General features: G+C 43.5%; 1 protein-coding gene across 2 annotated transcripts in view; it reads left to right on the top strand.

Annotated features, from left to right (window-relative positions):
* LOC144699664 (transient receptor potential cation channel subfamily V member 6-like) overlaps positions 1-15,568 on the top strand; it is a 45,842-nt gene extending 30,274 nt beyond the window's left edge. For both annotated transcript variants that reach the window (XM_078570789.1, XM_078570788.1), the window contains 4 exons: positions 2,300-2,366; positions 2,580-2,848; positions 5,017-5,123; positions 13,889-15,568. In XM_078570789.1, coding sequence (XP_078426915.1) covers positions 2,300-2,366; positions 2,580-2,848; positions 5,017-5,123; positions 13,889-14,111 — 666 coding nt within the window. In that variant the 3' untranslated portion in view covers positions 14,112-15,568. The remainder of the gene's footprint in view (positions 1-2,299; positions 2,367-2,579; positions 2,849-5,016; positions 5,124-13,888) is intronic.
* The last annotated feature ends 2,043 nt before the right edge of the window (positions 15,569-17,611 follow it).

Here is a 17,611-nt window from a genome sequence, read left to right as displayed (position 1 = left end):
TTCTTCTGTCTGACGGTCACCCATTCCCTCTCTGCTTGCACTTCCTTAAGCTGTGGGATGACCATGTCCTGAAATGTGCTATCTGCAGACCTCTTAGCCTCTTGAATGCGCCTTAGTGCCCCCAGCTGCCGCTCAAGCTCCAAAACCTGGAGCTCAAGTTGCTCCAGTCAGAGGCACCTCCTGCACACATGGTCATCCAGACTGCCAGGAGTGTCTAGGATTTCCCACATAGTGCAGGATGCACAAATCACAGGATTGAGCTCCCCAGACATATCTTAACCCATGCTTTTATTTTACCCTTTCTCCTACTTGAGTATAGACTTGATGCAAATCTTCTAGATAGACTATATCCTCTAGGTTCTGCTGACTGCCTGTCCAGAGTCCTCCCCCTTGCACTCTCCTTGAGGTGCCTCTGACTCCCTGTCCCAGGGTCCTCCTCTCACACTCTCCTCTAGGTCTCTATGTGCTGCTGACTGCCTGAGCCAAGGTCCTCCTCTTGCACTCTCGTCCACATTTTATGTGTGTCTGTCTGTCTGTCTGTGTATCTATCTAACGTGTCTTTACTGGTGGAACAGGGAACAGAGAAAGGAAAATTGGGTGGGGAGGGTCCGACCCCAGCAGTAGAACTCACCTTATATTCCTTCCTTTAATTTTAAAAGGCATTGAACAGTAATTGGGCATTAAACTGGAGATTTATGCCTCTGTCCATTTCAGAATGGATGCGGGCGGGGATTTAGAAATGACGAATGGGACCCAATTCTGGGGTTCCTGCCCCATTCTTGTCGCGTAGCAATCGCACCCTTGTGGCTCCATTGTTGGGGTGGGTATTTTAGACCCACTGCTATTTTTATGAAGTTGTGCCCATTTTGATAGGTGACATGTTTCACAGCTACTCGGAGGTATCGTGAACAATGGGAGAATCCCAGTCTGGAATTTGGAAAGTTCTGATAGATAAGTCAAAATATGTTGACAAATTCACATGCCAGAGTTAGAATCTACGTGATTAGTTAAGCATGTTTTAATGCAGTGATTGATGATAGAGCTTTGTTTAGAATAGGCAAATGACCATTAACTTGACTAGCATTTTGAAAGTGGAAAAGTATTCGGATGCATTAGAGTGCTTTCTCTAGTGGTTAAAGTGCTCTTCTGCATTATACAGTGTTGAGATTTGGATTTGAATGTGTTAATTGGACCCCGTGCTTTGATATTTACATTGATTAACAGCCATCTACTGAGCCTTTGAAATAGATGAACAGATGGCTGAGCTCTTTGATTGATACCAAGTCATCTGTTGAACCTTTGAAGCAGTGGAACAGATGGCTGAGTTCTTTGGTTGACACCCAGCCATTGGTTGAGTCTTTGAAGCAGTGGAACAGTAGGCCATCTATGCCACTATTTCAAAGATTTTAATGCACTCAGCCCTGGAGGTTTTGTTTATACAGATGTGCAATGGAATCCCATTATGAATGCTTGCCTGAGCTCCAAGCCTCACAAATGGATTCAGCTCAATGGTGCTTGTTGACACATCTGTCAAGGGGGCTGTTAGTTTTGTTTTGATTGACAGTTTTTTAACATTTGATAGGATTATATTTTTGAAGAGGTTTTTGAATGGCTGTTTGTTTATTTTGACAGTTTCATGAACATCTCAAACACTTCACAATATTGTTATAGTGTACATGAGTTCTGTCGATGGTGGACACTGGGGGGTATGGAGGGAACATGGGGGTTGGTGAGGGGTTAGTGGTGAAAGGTGAGGGCTAAGGTATCTCACACTCATGTACAGAACTGGGCCAATAAATGGGTCTTTTTCAAAGTGGCAGGTGTTGACTAGTGGGGTACCGCAGGGATCAGTGCTTAGGCCCCAAGTATTCACAATACATATCAATGATTTGGATGCGGGAACCAAATGTAATATTTGCAAGTTTGCTGATGACATGAAATGCAGGCAGGCCTTCTAACCTGCCCATCTCGGCCTCTGCCTGCCTCCGTTCCTATCTTGGACCTGCTTCAGGAGGTGGTGGCCCTGACTCCAGCCTGTCCCCACCAACCCAACATGAAAATAGCATGGACACTGCTGGGCAAGAGGCAGGCTTGTGATTCAAGATTCTTGCCCTCAAAGATGAAAATCCAGGCTAAAAGATTTATAGCACATTAGTCTGAGATGCAGACCCACTTCCATTAATGACATGCTATCAACTAGGGAGGCGAGAGTCCAGTGCATATAAATCACAAGCAATGCCGCAACAAGTCAAGTAGTTTGAATTCAATTTTTACTAACATGTTTCTTCTTTTTCCACAGATAATATTCGAGATTATACTGCCGTACTTGGTGCTGATGCTCATTTTGCTTCTGGCATTCACATGCAGTAAGTATTCAATGGTTATTAAGTACTTTGAAATGTTTGGTCATCTTTGAGAAGTGCTATATAAGTCCTTTTTTCTCTCTACTTTAACTTTTCCTTTACTATCCGTCTACATTTCATCCCTCCTTTCTGATTCTTTCTGTCTCTGTCCTTTGTACTCCTCTTGTCTGGTACAGGTAATGTGCTGTGGTTGACAGTGCCCTTGGCTTTCTCTAGGTATCTATCTGTCCTTCCAAATCTTGGATCCTGCAAAGTGGGAATACTTTGTGGATTTCAGCACTGTTCTCTTCACCATATATCTCCTCTTCTTCGGGCTCGTTAACATGCCACTCAATTGGGAAGTGATCCAGCCTGACATGGCACGATTCCTGTATGCCATGTACACCCTGCTTGCTTTCGCCATCACGGTTTTCCTTGTCATCCACATGATGAGCGAATTGATTCGGCGGGTGTCAAAACAGCACGATGACCTCTGGAGAGCACAGGTGAGATTATAAAATGGTTCATCATTTGATTAAGTCAATGGACATCTAACTTCAGTGGAGGACCAGCTGCAGATTGCTGCAGTCAGACAGGAAGAGAGAAATGAGCCAGAATTTCTATCCCTTATTGCTATCCAATGCCACCTACTGCTTGCCTGCATGGACATTGGGTGAGAACAGCTTGACGGTCAGCTGTGATGCACCTGTCTAAATTGCCTTGAAGCCTCTTAACACCGTCCTCATCGCTCACATTCTCACCAAATTTCATGTCGTCAGCAAACTTGGAAATATTACATTTGGTTCCCATATCCAAATCATTGATATGTATTGTGAGCACTTAGGGCCTAAGCACTGATCCCTGCGGTACCCCACTAGTCACTACCTGCCACTTTGAAAAAGACCCATTTATTCCTACTCTCTGTTTCCTGTCTGCTCACCAATGCTCAATCCATGCCAATATATTACCCCCAATTCCATGCGTTTTAATTGTGCACACTAATCTCTTATGCGGGACTTTATCAAAAGTTTTCTGAAAATCCAAATACACTACATCCACTGGTTCTTCCTTATCTATTCTGCTAGTTACGCCTCAAAAAACTCCAGTAGGTTTGTCAAACATGATTTCCCTTTGATAAATCCATGTTGACTTTGTCTACATGAGACACTAATATTCAAAGGATCCAACTCCCAACAAGGAATCAAAATCATCATGAGAGGGGAAGAAGGGAATATTAGTGTTAAAAACAAATGAGGGAAAATATATATAATTCCCTTTGGTTGAGAGTGCATCTGATATTTTTTATCTGGGCTACTGATGAGCTAAAACCAATTGGTTTGGCTGTTTTACATTTTCAGTAAAATGTAGTGGTTATGTTCCCAGATTACCAACTCAGAGAGCATGAATTCAAATCCCATCATGACCAGGTTAACTTAATAAATTTAATGCAGAGAAAAATAATGTTAAAATTGTCAGAAGGGGAATCAGTCTAATCAAGAGATGACTCCAACCTAGCAAGTGCCTCAATTGTTATCAAGTCACTTTAAGAAGAGGGCCCACTGTCTTCCCAGGGTGATTAAGAATGGGCAGTAAGTACAACCTTCCCGTCTTGTCCACATCATGAGAACAATTTTTTTTTTAAGTTCCCAAAAGTATTGAGATTTTGTACTAACACTGACACATAACTGATGAGGTTACAAACGTGATATAAATTCCTTTATGTTCTCCATGCCATTAAGACATTTTGGTTGGAAGGGGGAATTAGTTCAGTATGTCTAATGACCCTATATAGGTAGCTGTGATCTTCTGGAGGTTGCTGCATTTCCACTGGCTGGTGAATCATTGGCTAGTGTGTATAAATTTTCTGTCATAGTCAAAAGAACAAAATGAAAAGTTGGGGGGGTTATTCTTTTTTCACGTTGGGATTTTAGTATATGGAATGTTTCAACAGAAATGGCAGGGGAAACAAATCTGGAATAGCTTTTAATGGGGAAATTGGATAAATATTTCAAAATGAACAACTTGAATGGGTCTGGAGAAATGATAAGAGAATGGGTCTAAGTGGACTGCTCTTTCAGTGAGTCGGCACAGGCAAGATGGACCAAATGAGAAAAAGCCAACTGGTTTGGAACTAAATGGATAGTTCTTTCAGTGCCTGTGGAGGTGCATTGAATGAAATGGGCAAAAGGGCAGGCAAAAGAACCTAAGCATATGGATGAATCAGGGAACCAGCAGAGACACCATGGCCAGGGGAGTGAGTCTAAATGGAAAACTCTTCCAGAGAGCAATGGGTCAAAAGATCTTCTGCTGTCTGTAACATTCTATCACTATATGTGGTGAGGGAGAAGTTCCCAGATTATGTCTGAAACTGGCCACTTTCGGTTTCTTGCTTCCCTCAGGTGCCAGCAGCATCGGATACTGGGGAATGAGGCTGCACCTCTACTAGAGGTGGAAGGCACCGAAGGGCCTGAAGGTCTTTAATCGCTGATGTTGTCAGTTGGATACAGGAAGTGATGAAGGTTTCCCTGCCTAATGGGTGCTAATGTTATGGTCGATTTGAAAGAGACTTCCAATTGTGTATCTGGACCAAGTTTAAACCCAGGTCCCAAAATTGTACAGATGCAGCAGCTAATGATACTTTGACCTTTAATGTTAAACTGTTTCCTGATCAAAGGTTGCTGCAACAACTCTCCTTCTTGAGCGTCGACTCCCAAGATGCTTGTTTCCCCGTTTGGGAATCTGCGGAAGGAAATATGGACTTGGAGACAACTGGTATCTCCGGTGAGTTTAAAGTGAAATATATACCTTGACAAACATTTACATAGACATTGTCCCAAAATTCACCACCTTAAGGATACTTCTTGAAGGTGATTAATCACTCAGCATCTCACTTCCATTTAAACTCATCCATTAAGCTGAAAAGGAGATTTAACTCGCTGCCAAACTCCCCATAATGGAACTAAGAATTCTTGAGTCTAGAGACTAAGAACATTTGGACCCTTCCGCATCCCATGCATATAACTCCCAATTTACCACAACAGAAATAGTCGTTTGGTAGTACAGAACTTGAGTATTGCTGAAAAAAGACATTTTGTAGAAGCTTTTTGTCGTGCATTCAGGACAATCTCAAGAATACCAATGTCAGGGGAAAGCAAGAACTTTATACAGTACGAGAAGAGAGTGCTGATTGGTTGCCAAGTGGACTCTGATTGGTAGTTGCCATGGAGAATGCACTAGTTAATGGTAATTGGCAGTTAATTGCCAAGCATTGTTCGAAATTTTAAACCAGGTTGCTTGACTCTGATTGGTCAAGGCATTGCCCTGAGGAATGAACCAAGAATGGCTGTCACTTCTTTTGTTTAGCTGAAAGAGGTGCAATGTGTGTACATGTTCCTTCTGTCTGCAAAGAACAGGGCCCTGTGTATTAATATATGTAACTTCCAGCACATGCAAATGCGCCACACTGAGAGCCCAACTACAATCTTAAATTGATTGTCAGCGTAATTCTTAGCACACTGAGGGCTATTTGGCAAACATTGTCCAATCGTGGAATAACATCTATTGTTGGAGTGTGTTTTGAGTTTTGCACGCATGGGCTGGTTGGATACGGTCTGTACCTTGCCCGCTATGAACAGCAGAAGGGACATGCTGTTTGATATGATCTGCCAGTCTTTGGGACGTACAGCCTTTATGCCTAGCATCTCACTGGCATTGAAATTCATAACACATTACTCATTTGTGTGATAGGCAGAACGTCTTTTTGGTTTGACGGCAGCATCCTGTTAGTGGTGAATACCACTTGTGTTGCTCCTGTATAGTAGCAGCGTGAAACAGCTAGCTTCACCTGTTGCTCAATTTTTTGAGATACCGTGCTCTTCCAGGGTAATCTGAGGTAGACTGGGTGCTTTTCAGGGCCGTAACTGTCGGCCTTAGGCCCGTTCTATGAGTTTGCATGATATACAGCGCAAAATGATCTGATCAGGATAGCCATTATCCCACAGGATGTCTTTGATGCACCCCTTTTCAGCATCAAGCTTGCATGGTGAGAAAATGGTTTGGGCTCTATTTACAAAGCTGCTAATAAGACCAATCTTACAGCTCGTGGAACTGTAAGAATCCCAATGTATATTGACCAGTGAAGGTAGGCTTGCGGTAGACCACGGTAGAGAACCCCCTTGCAGATTTCTCAATTAGTACGTCAAGAAAGGAGAGTTCATTTGACTGCTCCATTTCAAAAGGTGTGCATTTTGTTGATATAGTCACACTTGTTAAGGATGCCTATTCCTGTCCCTTTGTCAGGTTTACTGATGTGTACGTCCAGGTTAGTCTTAAGGCCTCACAATGCTGTAAGACATTCACGGTGCATGTGAAAATTAGACAGGTTATTTGGAATCCCACAATATGTGTACACTAGATCAGCTAGGCGCGCTTTCAAAGATTCAGCGTCTTCAGTGGACGCTTGTTTGTGGCGGGATGGTAGGGAGTAGAGGAGTTCAAACTCATTCTTAATGACTGGTCCAACTTCACATCCATTGCATCTGCTGCTCAACATGACCAGACCAGTCTTGCTCGGAAGCAAGCTAAAATACGCTTGCTGGACTTGTGTTAGAGCAGTGTGCTACCGCGTGATATATATGACAGGGCTCATCCTCAGGGCTCACTGAGTCCACGTATATATGGGCTGTCCAAGACACGCAGAAGTGATGTCCCTTTACGCCCCATCTTATCTATGACCAGTTCTGCACAGCATGAATTGACCAAATGGTTGGGCGAGTTATTACAACCAGTTTGACCTAGTTTTCCAGATACACAGTGAAGGACTTCTTCACATTTGCGAAGACCATACGGGGTTTGCATATCGATAGCAATGCTATGTCCATGTCCTCATCTGACATTGCTAGCCTATTCACCAATGTTCCACTTAAGGAAGCCATAGATATTTGCGCTGCAGCACTACATCATGGTGATCTAGACCCACCACCATTGCATGAATCAGTATTCATTGAGCTTATGAACTCAGCAACTCGCGCTGTTAAGTTTAGCTTTAACAACACCATGTATGCTCAAGTAGATGGTGTCGTCATGGGATCCCCTCTAGGCCCAGCTCTCCCAAACATTTTTGTTGGGTTCCATGAAAAACGTGTCTTCGATGGAATGACACCTAACCTCCTATAGGTTGCATATTTCCGATATGTGGATGATACATTTTCCATATTTTAAAAATTCATTCATGGGATGTGGGCTTTGCTGGCTGGGCCAGCATTTATTGCCCACCCCTAGTTCCCCTGGAGAAGGTGGTGGTGAGCTGCCTTCTTGAACCACTGCAGTCCATGTGGTATAGGTACACCAAAAGTACTGTTAGGAAGGGTTCCAACCCAGCGACAGAGAAGGAACGGCGATATATTTCTAAGTCAGGCTAGTGAATGACGTGGAGGGGAACTTCCAGTTGGTGGTGTTCCCATCTATCTGCTGCCCTTATCCTTCTAGGTGGTAGTGATCATGAGTTTGGAAGGTGCTGTCTTCGGACTAGCTAAAAGGAAGAACCTGACTTTTAGCCAATTGGTTGTGAATGTTATAGATGTGCTTCTGACCTTAAAAATGGTCTATGAGTCTCCAGAGACAAGCAGATAAATTTAACAGACAGTTACTCCCCCATAAAACATTGCTTTCTCCATGGCAAAGCCTCAACTAACCAGTCAACTTGCCAACCAATCAGTACTCTCTTCTCTGGTAGTATAAGTTGTTGTGATCATTTGAAATTTGGTATTTTTGTGTTTGTCCTGATGAGTGCAAGATACAAAGCTTCGGCAAAAATGTCTCTCTTTTCAGCAAGGTTGAAAATAATTTAACAAAACCATTTTTATAGAAACAGCTTACTCCTCATTTCCCACATCATCCTCTCCTTTGACACCAAATTATTCTTCACTTGTTATCCCTTCTGCTTTGAAGCAAAGTGAGACATACTAAAGTGGAGGTGTTCAGGGAGGAGAAAATAATAAGGAATAAGTCAAAGTCAAAGGAGCAGAGGGAGTTGGGAGTTATGAGCAAGGTCATTTGTGCCATTAACTATTGGTTTATCGTGGTTAGCTTCCAGCTACTGCAACTGTGGTTTTTCAATGACCAGAACCAACTTTCCCTTCAATTTGTTTTGAGTGCGCGGGTGATTTCTTTAAGCGCACAACCCCTTAAAATAGTTTTTGTGTGGTGCACATGCATGGTATTTAAAGGGTCCAACTTCTACACAGCCTGCAAAGGGACTTTTGGAGTTTAGAGGGAACGTTGACCACAGTTACCAAACCATGGGCCATCAACAGTCTGAATAAGCCACTGTATGGAGCTATCTAACAGTTTTGCTGCACTATATAGAGACTCGAGTATGACCTATCCCCAATTTCAGACCGTGGATGAATCAGTAGTCAACAAGAATGAAAACAGCATTATTGAACATCAATAATGCTGAACAATGTGGCTGAAATCCTTAATTTCCAGCCACAACAGCTACTGCACTCAGACAAAGACTACTGAAACAAACCAAACACAACACAATGGACTGAATTTTCCCCGCCCCATGATCCTGGGTTGGAAGTGGGGGTGGGGGGGTGGGGGTGGGTGCGGCCAGGAACAGAGCGGGGAACTGCATTGATTCTGCTCTCCAACACACCCCTGCCACTGGGGACCTTTCCCGGGATGGGATGGGAATCGGATAGGCTGACTGCTCCATAAAGGCAGGCAGCTAATTACAATGCTTAAGGCCCCAAATAGAGACAGTTTTACAGCTTCATAGCTCCTGGTCATGTTCAGAGGCCACCAGCTCAATGGAGGCAGTCTTCCTGCTGGGCCAGTGGAGCTGGAGGCTTCATGCCCCATGAATGCCAAAGACGAGAATTTCAGCCAAGCCCAATCCAACAGAGGGGTTTCTTCTCCATTCCAATGGACCTACTGGCTTAAAATTTGTTTATTTCTTCACTGCTATGTGCAGTTTTTTAAGGTAGGAGGTTTAGAGAGGACGTGAGGAAGAATTTTTTCACCCAGAGGGTGATAGGAATCTGGAACTCATTGTCTGAAAGGGTGTTTGAGGCAGAAATCCTTATAACTTTCAAGAAGTATTTGGATGTGCACTTGCGATGCCATGGCATACAAGGCAATGGGCCTAGTGCTGGAAAATGGGATTAGAATAGTTAGGTACTTGTTTGACTGGTGCAGACTCAATGGGTCGAAGGGCCTTTTTCTGTGCTGTAGACCTCTATGACTCTATGACTCAGTGAGGGCACCCCCATGTTGAGGCACCCTTGTGGTCTCCAACCTGCCTCACTAGTGTCCACCTCTACTAGTGGGGCTGCAAAGGCTCCATAACAGTTGGCCCTCTGATTGGGTCTGCGACATCAAGAACTCCTTTGTTATCCTAAATGGGATGGCAAACACAAAAGTGACCAATTAGGAGGCCACTTTCCGGAACATTCCTGAGCCAGTCTTGTTGTATGATGTTGTATGTGCCTGCATGCCTCTGTAATGTAAATGTGTCCAGCAGAGCAAGGGATAACGTGGGACTAGAGAATAGCACCGCCCATGGTATGTTGTATAGAATTACATGGTAAGAGACTCTGGGGTAGAACAGTCTAGAAATAACACTCTGGAAGCAAGCGGCCTACCTGCATAAAGCAGCGCCTTGCAAGACTGTAACCTGGGATCTGTGAATGGTTAAAGACTACCAATAAACAGTTCATGTTTAAACATGCAAGTCTCAAGATCTCCTCATTGAGACATCTTAAGAACTCATAATACAATATACGATGGCAGCAAACAGCACCATGATACAGCATGGTGTGCAGTAGTGGAGTCAGTGGTGATAACCAACAGTAATAGTACCATGGTGATCGGCAGTGGTGATCAGCAGCGGTAAGAAACGTGGTAGTTAAATGCATGACCCTGGAATAGATTCCCAAGATATGAAAAACTAAAAGCAGCTGAAACCTAACTAGAGAGATGCGCACCTGTGAAGAAAAATTGAAGAAACAATTGAAGAAGCCTCAGCACAGACTTTAAAGTTGAGGAATCCACCAGAGTGAGTGGAAGTCCATCGCAAGCCCCTTGAGTGAGAGTCTACAAGACGGTGAGCAATAATTACAAAAAGAAGCTGTACTTACATTTTATTATAGGTGGCAGTCCCAAGAGTCTCGGCAGATTGTAGGAGCTGGAAGACAGCTGCAGTAAAAAAAAGTTTAAAAGGCTGGCAGAGTTAAATAGAGAAACCTGTAGTACACAGTAGGAAAGATAAGAAAAAAGATTGCAGAGCTTAAAAAACCTCTTTGCTGCAGAGTTGACGGCTCACAAGTTTAAAAAAAAAGCATGCCTGAAGCTTAAAAAAAAGGTTACCATCTTAAAGCAGCAACATACTTAACGCGGTAAATACAAGAAAAACCAAAACAGCCATGTATAGCAGCTTAGAAAAGACCCTAGAGAGAGGGCAACTCCCAACAGAGTGCCAAGGGCAACAAAAGGCCCCAGAGAGAGGGAAAATCTGCAGAGTGCAACAAGAGACCCCCAGACAGGGGCCAACTCCACCAAGGGAGACAAGAGATCCCAGAGAGAGAGAGGGCAACTCTGCCGAGAGCAATCAAAGATACCAGAGAGAGGGCAATAAAAGACCTCAGAAGACAACAATAGACTCCAGAGAGAAGGCAAATAAAGACCCCAGAGTATGAGGTAACTCAAAAGAGGCAAAATACGCAAAGAGTAAAATGAAGCTGTTCTACAGGAAAATGTTTGCATCAGAGCTGAACTGGAAGATTAGAAATGCAAGATTCAAGCTGAGTATATACCCCTGAAAACACAGGATAAACTGAAGTCTTCAATGAACCAAGCTGTTCGTGACCTGAACAAACAACTCGCAGAGATGACACAAAGGCATCAGAGGAAATAAATACCCTCAATTCCACAGTTTGCAAATCAAAGCGGGAGTTGGGAAAACTCAACCAGGTTAAACATCAGGCAGAAAAGGCACGCAAAGAAGTTGCGACCCTGAAAGACTCCTTGGAGAATCGATATGTAGCAATGGAAAAATATGAGGAGCTAAAAAGGATGTTAAATATTACTTCAGAAAAAGCTGTATTGGAACTATCAGTAGCAACGAAATGATGCATTGAAACCCGGAGTGAGTTGTCCAGAGGTCAACAAGAAAATGAACAATTTAAAGAACAGTTAATTGTCCTTCAAGATCAACTGCAAAAGGAATGCATAAACATTCAGCAACATGATGAAATGAAGACTACCTTAAACAGCAGAATGGAAGTACAGCAGAAGAAACTTGAGGAGACTCTATTGAATTACATGGGAAAGTAAGTAAAGATGAAGTAAGTAAGCTTCGCAAAGAAAGGGAAAACACATTGAAAGACCTTCACACACTACAAGAATTCCATAGGCCAAAGTTTATTCCTCTGGAAAATTATGAAGAGAAGGAAAATGAATGTAATATCATTCTGAACAAACTGAAGAACCAGTTGGCAGAGAAGACTCAGCAATGTTCCATATTCCGGGAGGAAGCCGAAAGCTACAAGAAACAGACTGAAGAGCTGAAGGAGTAGTTGAACGGAGAAGAGGAAGCATTGAAAGGAAAAGCCGTAGAACTTTCCAAGCTGCGAACGGGTAATGAAGCCATGAATTGCACAATTACAGAACTGAAACAAGTTAAGACTTCACCGGAGACAGACCTGATTACAGCAAAACAAAATGAAAGACAAGGACAAAGTTCTATTGCAGACAGGAAAGGGAAAGACAGAACTAAGATTGGAAAATGTAAATCTGACACTGAAGCACAAGGCGCTAGGAGAAGTAAAAGCTGAGCTGAATGAAAGAATTCATAAGCTTGCAAAATTATTTGAAAATAAAACAGCAAACAAATGTTTGGCTGAAATTGTGAAACAAGTGGAAATGAAGGTTCCATTAGCAAAACATATATGTCCAGCAGGAACATGGCAAATACCATAGAAAAAGAGAGTTCAGGTCCACTCTAGGAATGAATGGAGTCCTTCCCTGTGGAAGGAGTGGGACAAACCCACAGTGTCTGAAAAAAGCAGACGGGTTGTTAATAAAGAGAAATGCAGCTGGAACGAGTGCAAAAAAAAAATTAAATGGCGATAGCCAAGTACGAGAAACACAGAGTACTACTACAGACTGAGATGTGGAAGAAGTGTCAAGCCTCAAGATCATCTAAATTTGCAGAGTCAGAGACTTGAGATACGGGAGAAGGGTTAGCAAGTAAAGATTGTATTACAAATAATTATACTCAGTTGGACTGAAAATTATCTTTTGGAGAAGGGGGATATTGTATGTGCCTGCATGCCACTGTAATGTAAACGTTCCTGGCAGAGCAAGGGTTAATGTGGGACTGAAGAGTAGCACTGCCCATTGTATGAGGTATAGAGTCACATTGTAAGAGACTCTGGGGGAGAACAGTCTAGAAACAACACTCTAAGTAAGCAGCCTAGCTGCGTGGAGCAGCACCATACATGACTGTAACCTGGGATCTGTAATAGTTAGAGACTACCAATAAATGGTTTATGTTTAAACATACGAGTCTCAAGATCTCCTCATTGAGACATCTAAAGAACCCATAATACAATATACAGTGACAATAAACAGCACCGTGGTACAACAAGTCCCAGTGCCAGAAAGTGCAGGTTTGGAATCCCTGTTTGGCCCTGACACTGGGGTCTCAAAGCTTACGGCAAAACTCAGCCCCATAGTGTTCTGCCAATAAAAAGTGAGGAAAATCCAAGCATCATCAAGCAGTTCACCTTTCACTAAAGTGTCAGCATTTTACTCAAGGTTTTCTAGCCTCCTATCCCCTGTGCCACACACAATGGCCCATTCAAGGAAGCACACCACAGATGATGAATATTCTCATCAGATTGCCTATGAGTGATGCACAAGATATGACTGACATTCTGACCTAGTGCCCCAGGTGAGATCAGGTGTTCAGTGTATCATAAACTGTAAGCTGATCCTAATTCTACTGCTCTGTTGTGTGGCCATTGAGGCTGCCTTTTCAACCAGTGCTTACACCACACATCTTAATCTATGTTTTATAGTATTCACTCCATCAATATTGTAGGATTTTCAATAAGAGACACACTCATTGAATTGAGTAGACCTGTACATGAGACAAAGCAGAGTTAAAACCCAGTAAAAGACCTAAAATGAAAACAGAAAGTGCTGAAAATACTCAGGAGGACTGGCAGCATTTGTAGAGAGAGAAACAGAGTTAATGGTCGGAATTTCCTGGCCCTGCCACGGCAGCAGTGGGGCCAGAAAATGCAGCGAGCCAGCCAAAAGCCCATTGACTTCAGCGGGAATGGAAGATCTCACTAGAGGGTGGGGCTGGAAAACTACGGCCAATGTTTTGAGTTGAATATAACTCTTCTTCAGAATTCTGCAGTATCTTCAGCATCCGCAGTATTTTGCTTTTATTTTGCTATTAGAGTATTGTGGATTTGTACCCGATCCAAAAGGCTAAGCTAACTTTGCTGTTGTCTGTGTCTTTGTTGCAGAGTGGATAACCGGAATGATAATGCTGTCTTGAAGATCCGTTCTTATGGCAAAATGGTGGAAACCAAAGGACATGAGGAAAGCATGGAGAAAGATGAGACATCGGACAAGAATGAAAGGCAGCAAAGGCCGTGTCAGGGGTGGCAGATGGTGAGGCAGAGGAGGATGGGTCAGAATTGCAGCGACCTTTACAATGAGGGCAGTGATGAGTCCTGCCTCATTTAAAGTCCCAAAGATATTGCCTACAGCAGTCCTTTAAATACTCCTCTTCCAGTTCTATATCAGTCTAATCTCCAATCAACAGTTTGAAGGCTCAATAGTTCACAGATTTTTCAATAGTTGGTTTTGATCTTAGATTTGCTTCTGTAGATTATTCAGCTCAAGTTTACCACACAGACGATAGTTCCTTCTCATTTAATGTAATCTTTGAGATCCTAAATATCTCAATTTTTTCTAGATGGTCTTACAGCCTGTGACTGCTGGTACTGTACCATTCACGTGAGTATAGCCACTCTTTAGCATTGCCAATTGAATCAGGTTAAATACCTGACTGGATGAAATCTAAAAATATTCCAGGGTGTGTATCTATATACGCCCAGGAAATAAGTACCCTTGCTCACTCAGTCTATTTATCAGAAAGGGCACAAAATACTGAACAGCAGAAATAAATATCCTGATATTGCCGATTAAGATGCAGCACCTTACCCAATCATTGATATTCTCACAACTGAGACTTTGGGCTGAATTTTAACTCTATCTCAGTGAATGGGTTTTGAGTGAGTTGAAATCAAGCTCATATATCACTGGGCGCATGCTAAAAAAAATCATTGAGTCTCTTTCATGCTATTGGGTTTCTTTTCAGAATGACCATTGGGTCTATTCAAACTGTCAGGGAGGCCATGGTCTTCATCAAAGGGCATGGAGTGCAGAGGAACAGAAAGTAAAATTGGGAACCTCACCTTTTTGGTTCTCCCTGGCATCTAGTAAGCCACCATGGCATTATTTGGATTTTCCAGACTGCTTTTACATAAGCACTTACCTGAGCACTTAAATCAAACCATTCCCACAAGGGGGACTAGGGTCAACATCAAGGCGATAGGAACAGGAGAAGCTTATGCAGCCCCTCGAGCCTGCGCTACCATTCAATTACATCACGCTGACCTTTACCTTAACCCCATTTACCTGCATTGGTTCCAAATCCCTTAATACCCTTGCCTAATAAAAAATTATCGATCACAGCCTTGAAAGTTTCAACTGATCTTTTGGGGGAATGAGTTCCAGATTTCTATTACCTTTTGTGGGATCCATGAGCTTGTGCCAGTGGAGCGGCACTCATGGAGTTTATGGGCCTTTATACTCTGCCAAGTGAGCTGTTATTTTGGTTACTAGAAGTGAACATTCCTTGGTGCTGCAGTGAGCCTGGCCTTGTGCCTTCCTACAGGGCACAGGCTCACAGCACAAAATCTTCTAGAGCTAAATTGACAGTCACAGGAATGCTGCAAGCAGGATTATTGTGGGAAGCAGAAATGTTCTCCGGAATTTTTGGCTCCTGCCAGCAGCGGGAATCATGGCAGGCATGGGAGCAAGATTTGCCGAGAGGCCGAAAAACAATGTCCCAACATCAGGAAGTTAGTTTGGAATCTTGTTCTCCTGACTTTCATGGCAGCTTAAAGTGAGTCAAGTGTCCTGTGGAACTATGTCGGGAACCCTATCTGCATCTCATGAATCTCATCAAAAGCCCAACACACCAGAATCTTGCCCTCCTCCAAATGTAGTGCCCTGCCAACGGGAATTTAGAACATTCTGTTTCACGACTGTACGTAAGTGGCATGCACCTGGTGAAGCTGACTTCTTCCTGGACTTTCAGGTCAGTAGATCTGCTTTTGTCTTCCTTTCACACCGTCACTGAGAGACCTCAGCTGCCTGTCACACAAGCTGCGCCGAGATTCGGCACTGAGGAGGGGTGAGTCCAAGCCAGGACTGGGGGGAGAGGTCAAGGAGCAGAGTGGGAGAGTGAATGTCTGTCCGGGTGCTGTTCAAATATGGCACCTGGATGTTGGAGCCTATGTGGTGACAGTGGGGCGGGTCACTTCTTACCTGTCCCGCCACAAGATTCAACATGCTCCCTGCGGCTGCATAATTAATTATGGGAAAAGCACAGAATCTCCCATGTTCAGCCACCCTGTTCTTCAGTGGAAGTCACTCTAACTTTTGATTCCACCATTCTGGAATGGAAAGTTTCACCCATTATGTCAGTATTGATCTGCCTGATTTGGGCTGCTGAAATGCCAGAGTAGTAGGAGCTTTACTGTATATCTAATCCGTACCGAGCCAGGGAGTGTTTGATGGGATAGTGTAGAAGGAGCTTTATTTTGTCTCTTACCAGTGCTGCACATAAAATTATCCAGTACATACAGCACAGAAACGAGCCATTTGGTCTAGTGGTTCATGTTAATGTTTATGCTCTACATGAGCCCCCTCCCACTGGATTTACCTCGACCCACCCTGCTCCCATACCCCTCTATTCACTTCTCCATCATGTATGCACCAAACCTCCCCATAATTGCATCAATGCTCTCTGCTTCAGCTATTCAATTCCCCATTCTCACCACTCTGTAGCCTCGATTTTAACAACCCCTCATGTAAGCCAATGCATCATTTAAATTGTATTGTATGAATCACTTTTAATCATGTAACCGTGCTTTTATTTCTTTCATATCAATGAACGTGCGCTGGTTGTGGTGGAGTCCTGTGGGCAGAGTTTGTCTCATGGTGGTAAGAAGATGGAGCTACAGAGAAGAGTTTTGACCGAAGACATCGCTGAGGCTCATGTTGAACTTAGTAAAAATAAAGATTGTTTCAACTAAACAGACACACACACACACACACACAGGCACAGACACACACACAGACACAGACAGGTCAGGGCAAGTCCTTGAGGTGATGGTTTGCCACGGACATTTCGTCTATAGAAACTGAACTAGACAATGGCCACTCGGGAATGTGTGGATGGCCTTCTTCCTGCCCCAAGATACGGTAATCACACCCACTGTTGGCATGCACCCGGAGACAACCACCGCTGAGGGTGGGATATTACCATGTAGGGGTGGTCCTGGATGGCCAGGGTGGGACTAATAAGCCAATCGGCTGATCCTATTCATGGTATTCCTTATATGTCAAAGGCCAAGTTCAGGAAGGTGTATAAAGACACAGCCCTCAAGGACGTTGTTACTGCAATGGGTAGAATGGCCCGGTCAGCCATTCTGAAGTTCCACTGGGAGATCTGGTGAAGGACTGACCACATAAGATGGACCCTGGTTCGCGGGATTCCTAAGCAACCAGTGTCTTTGTGAGTATGTACTATTGCTTAGAGATTTAATAAACGTGTTTCACATGTAGTGAAACTGTATTTCAAGTTGTTGTGTGCCATTGATATCAAGAGTAGAGACAAGAACTTTTAGACCAGAGAGGGGGGTGTCTTACACTCATCCAGTGAGAATGGCTGTCAGGAGGTGGGGAAGGGAGGTTGTTATCAGGCCAAGCCAACATGCTGGCCTGGCCTTTGTGTTGGCCAAGGCTCCTGTTACAGGCAGACCAGGACCTACTTTACATTCCAGCCATGCCAGGGAGAGTGCAGCCCAGCAGTTGGAAAACAACAGGAGCCACCAACAGGTCAAATAAAGCCATGGTGACTGTTTAAGAGCCTTTTGTGGGGCAAAGAGGAG

This window comes from Cetorhinus maximus, chromosome 24, assembly GCF_964194155.1.
Source record: "Cetorhinus maximus chromosome 24, sCetMax3.hap1.1, whole genome shotgun sequence".
Classification (NCBI taxonomy): domain Eukaryota; kingdom Metazoa; phylum Chordata; class Chondrichthyes; order Lamniformes; family Cetorhinidae; genus Cetorhinus; species Cetorhinus maximus.
This window is presented reverse-complemented; position numbering and strand designations above follow the sequence as displayed.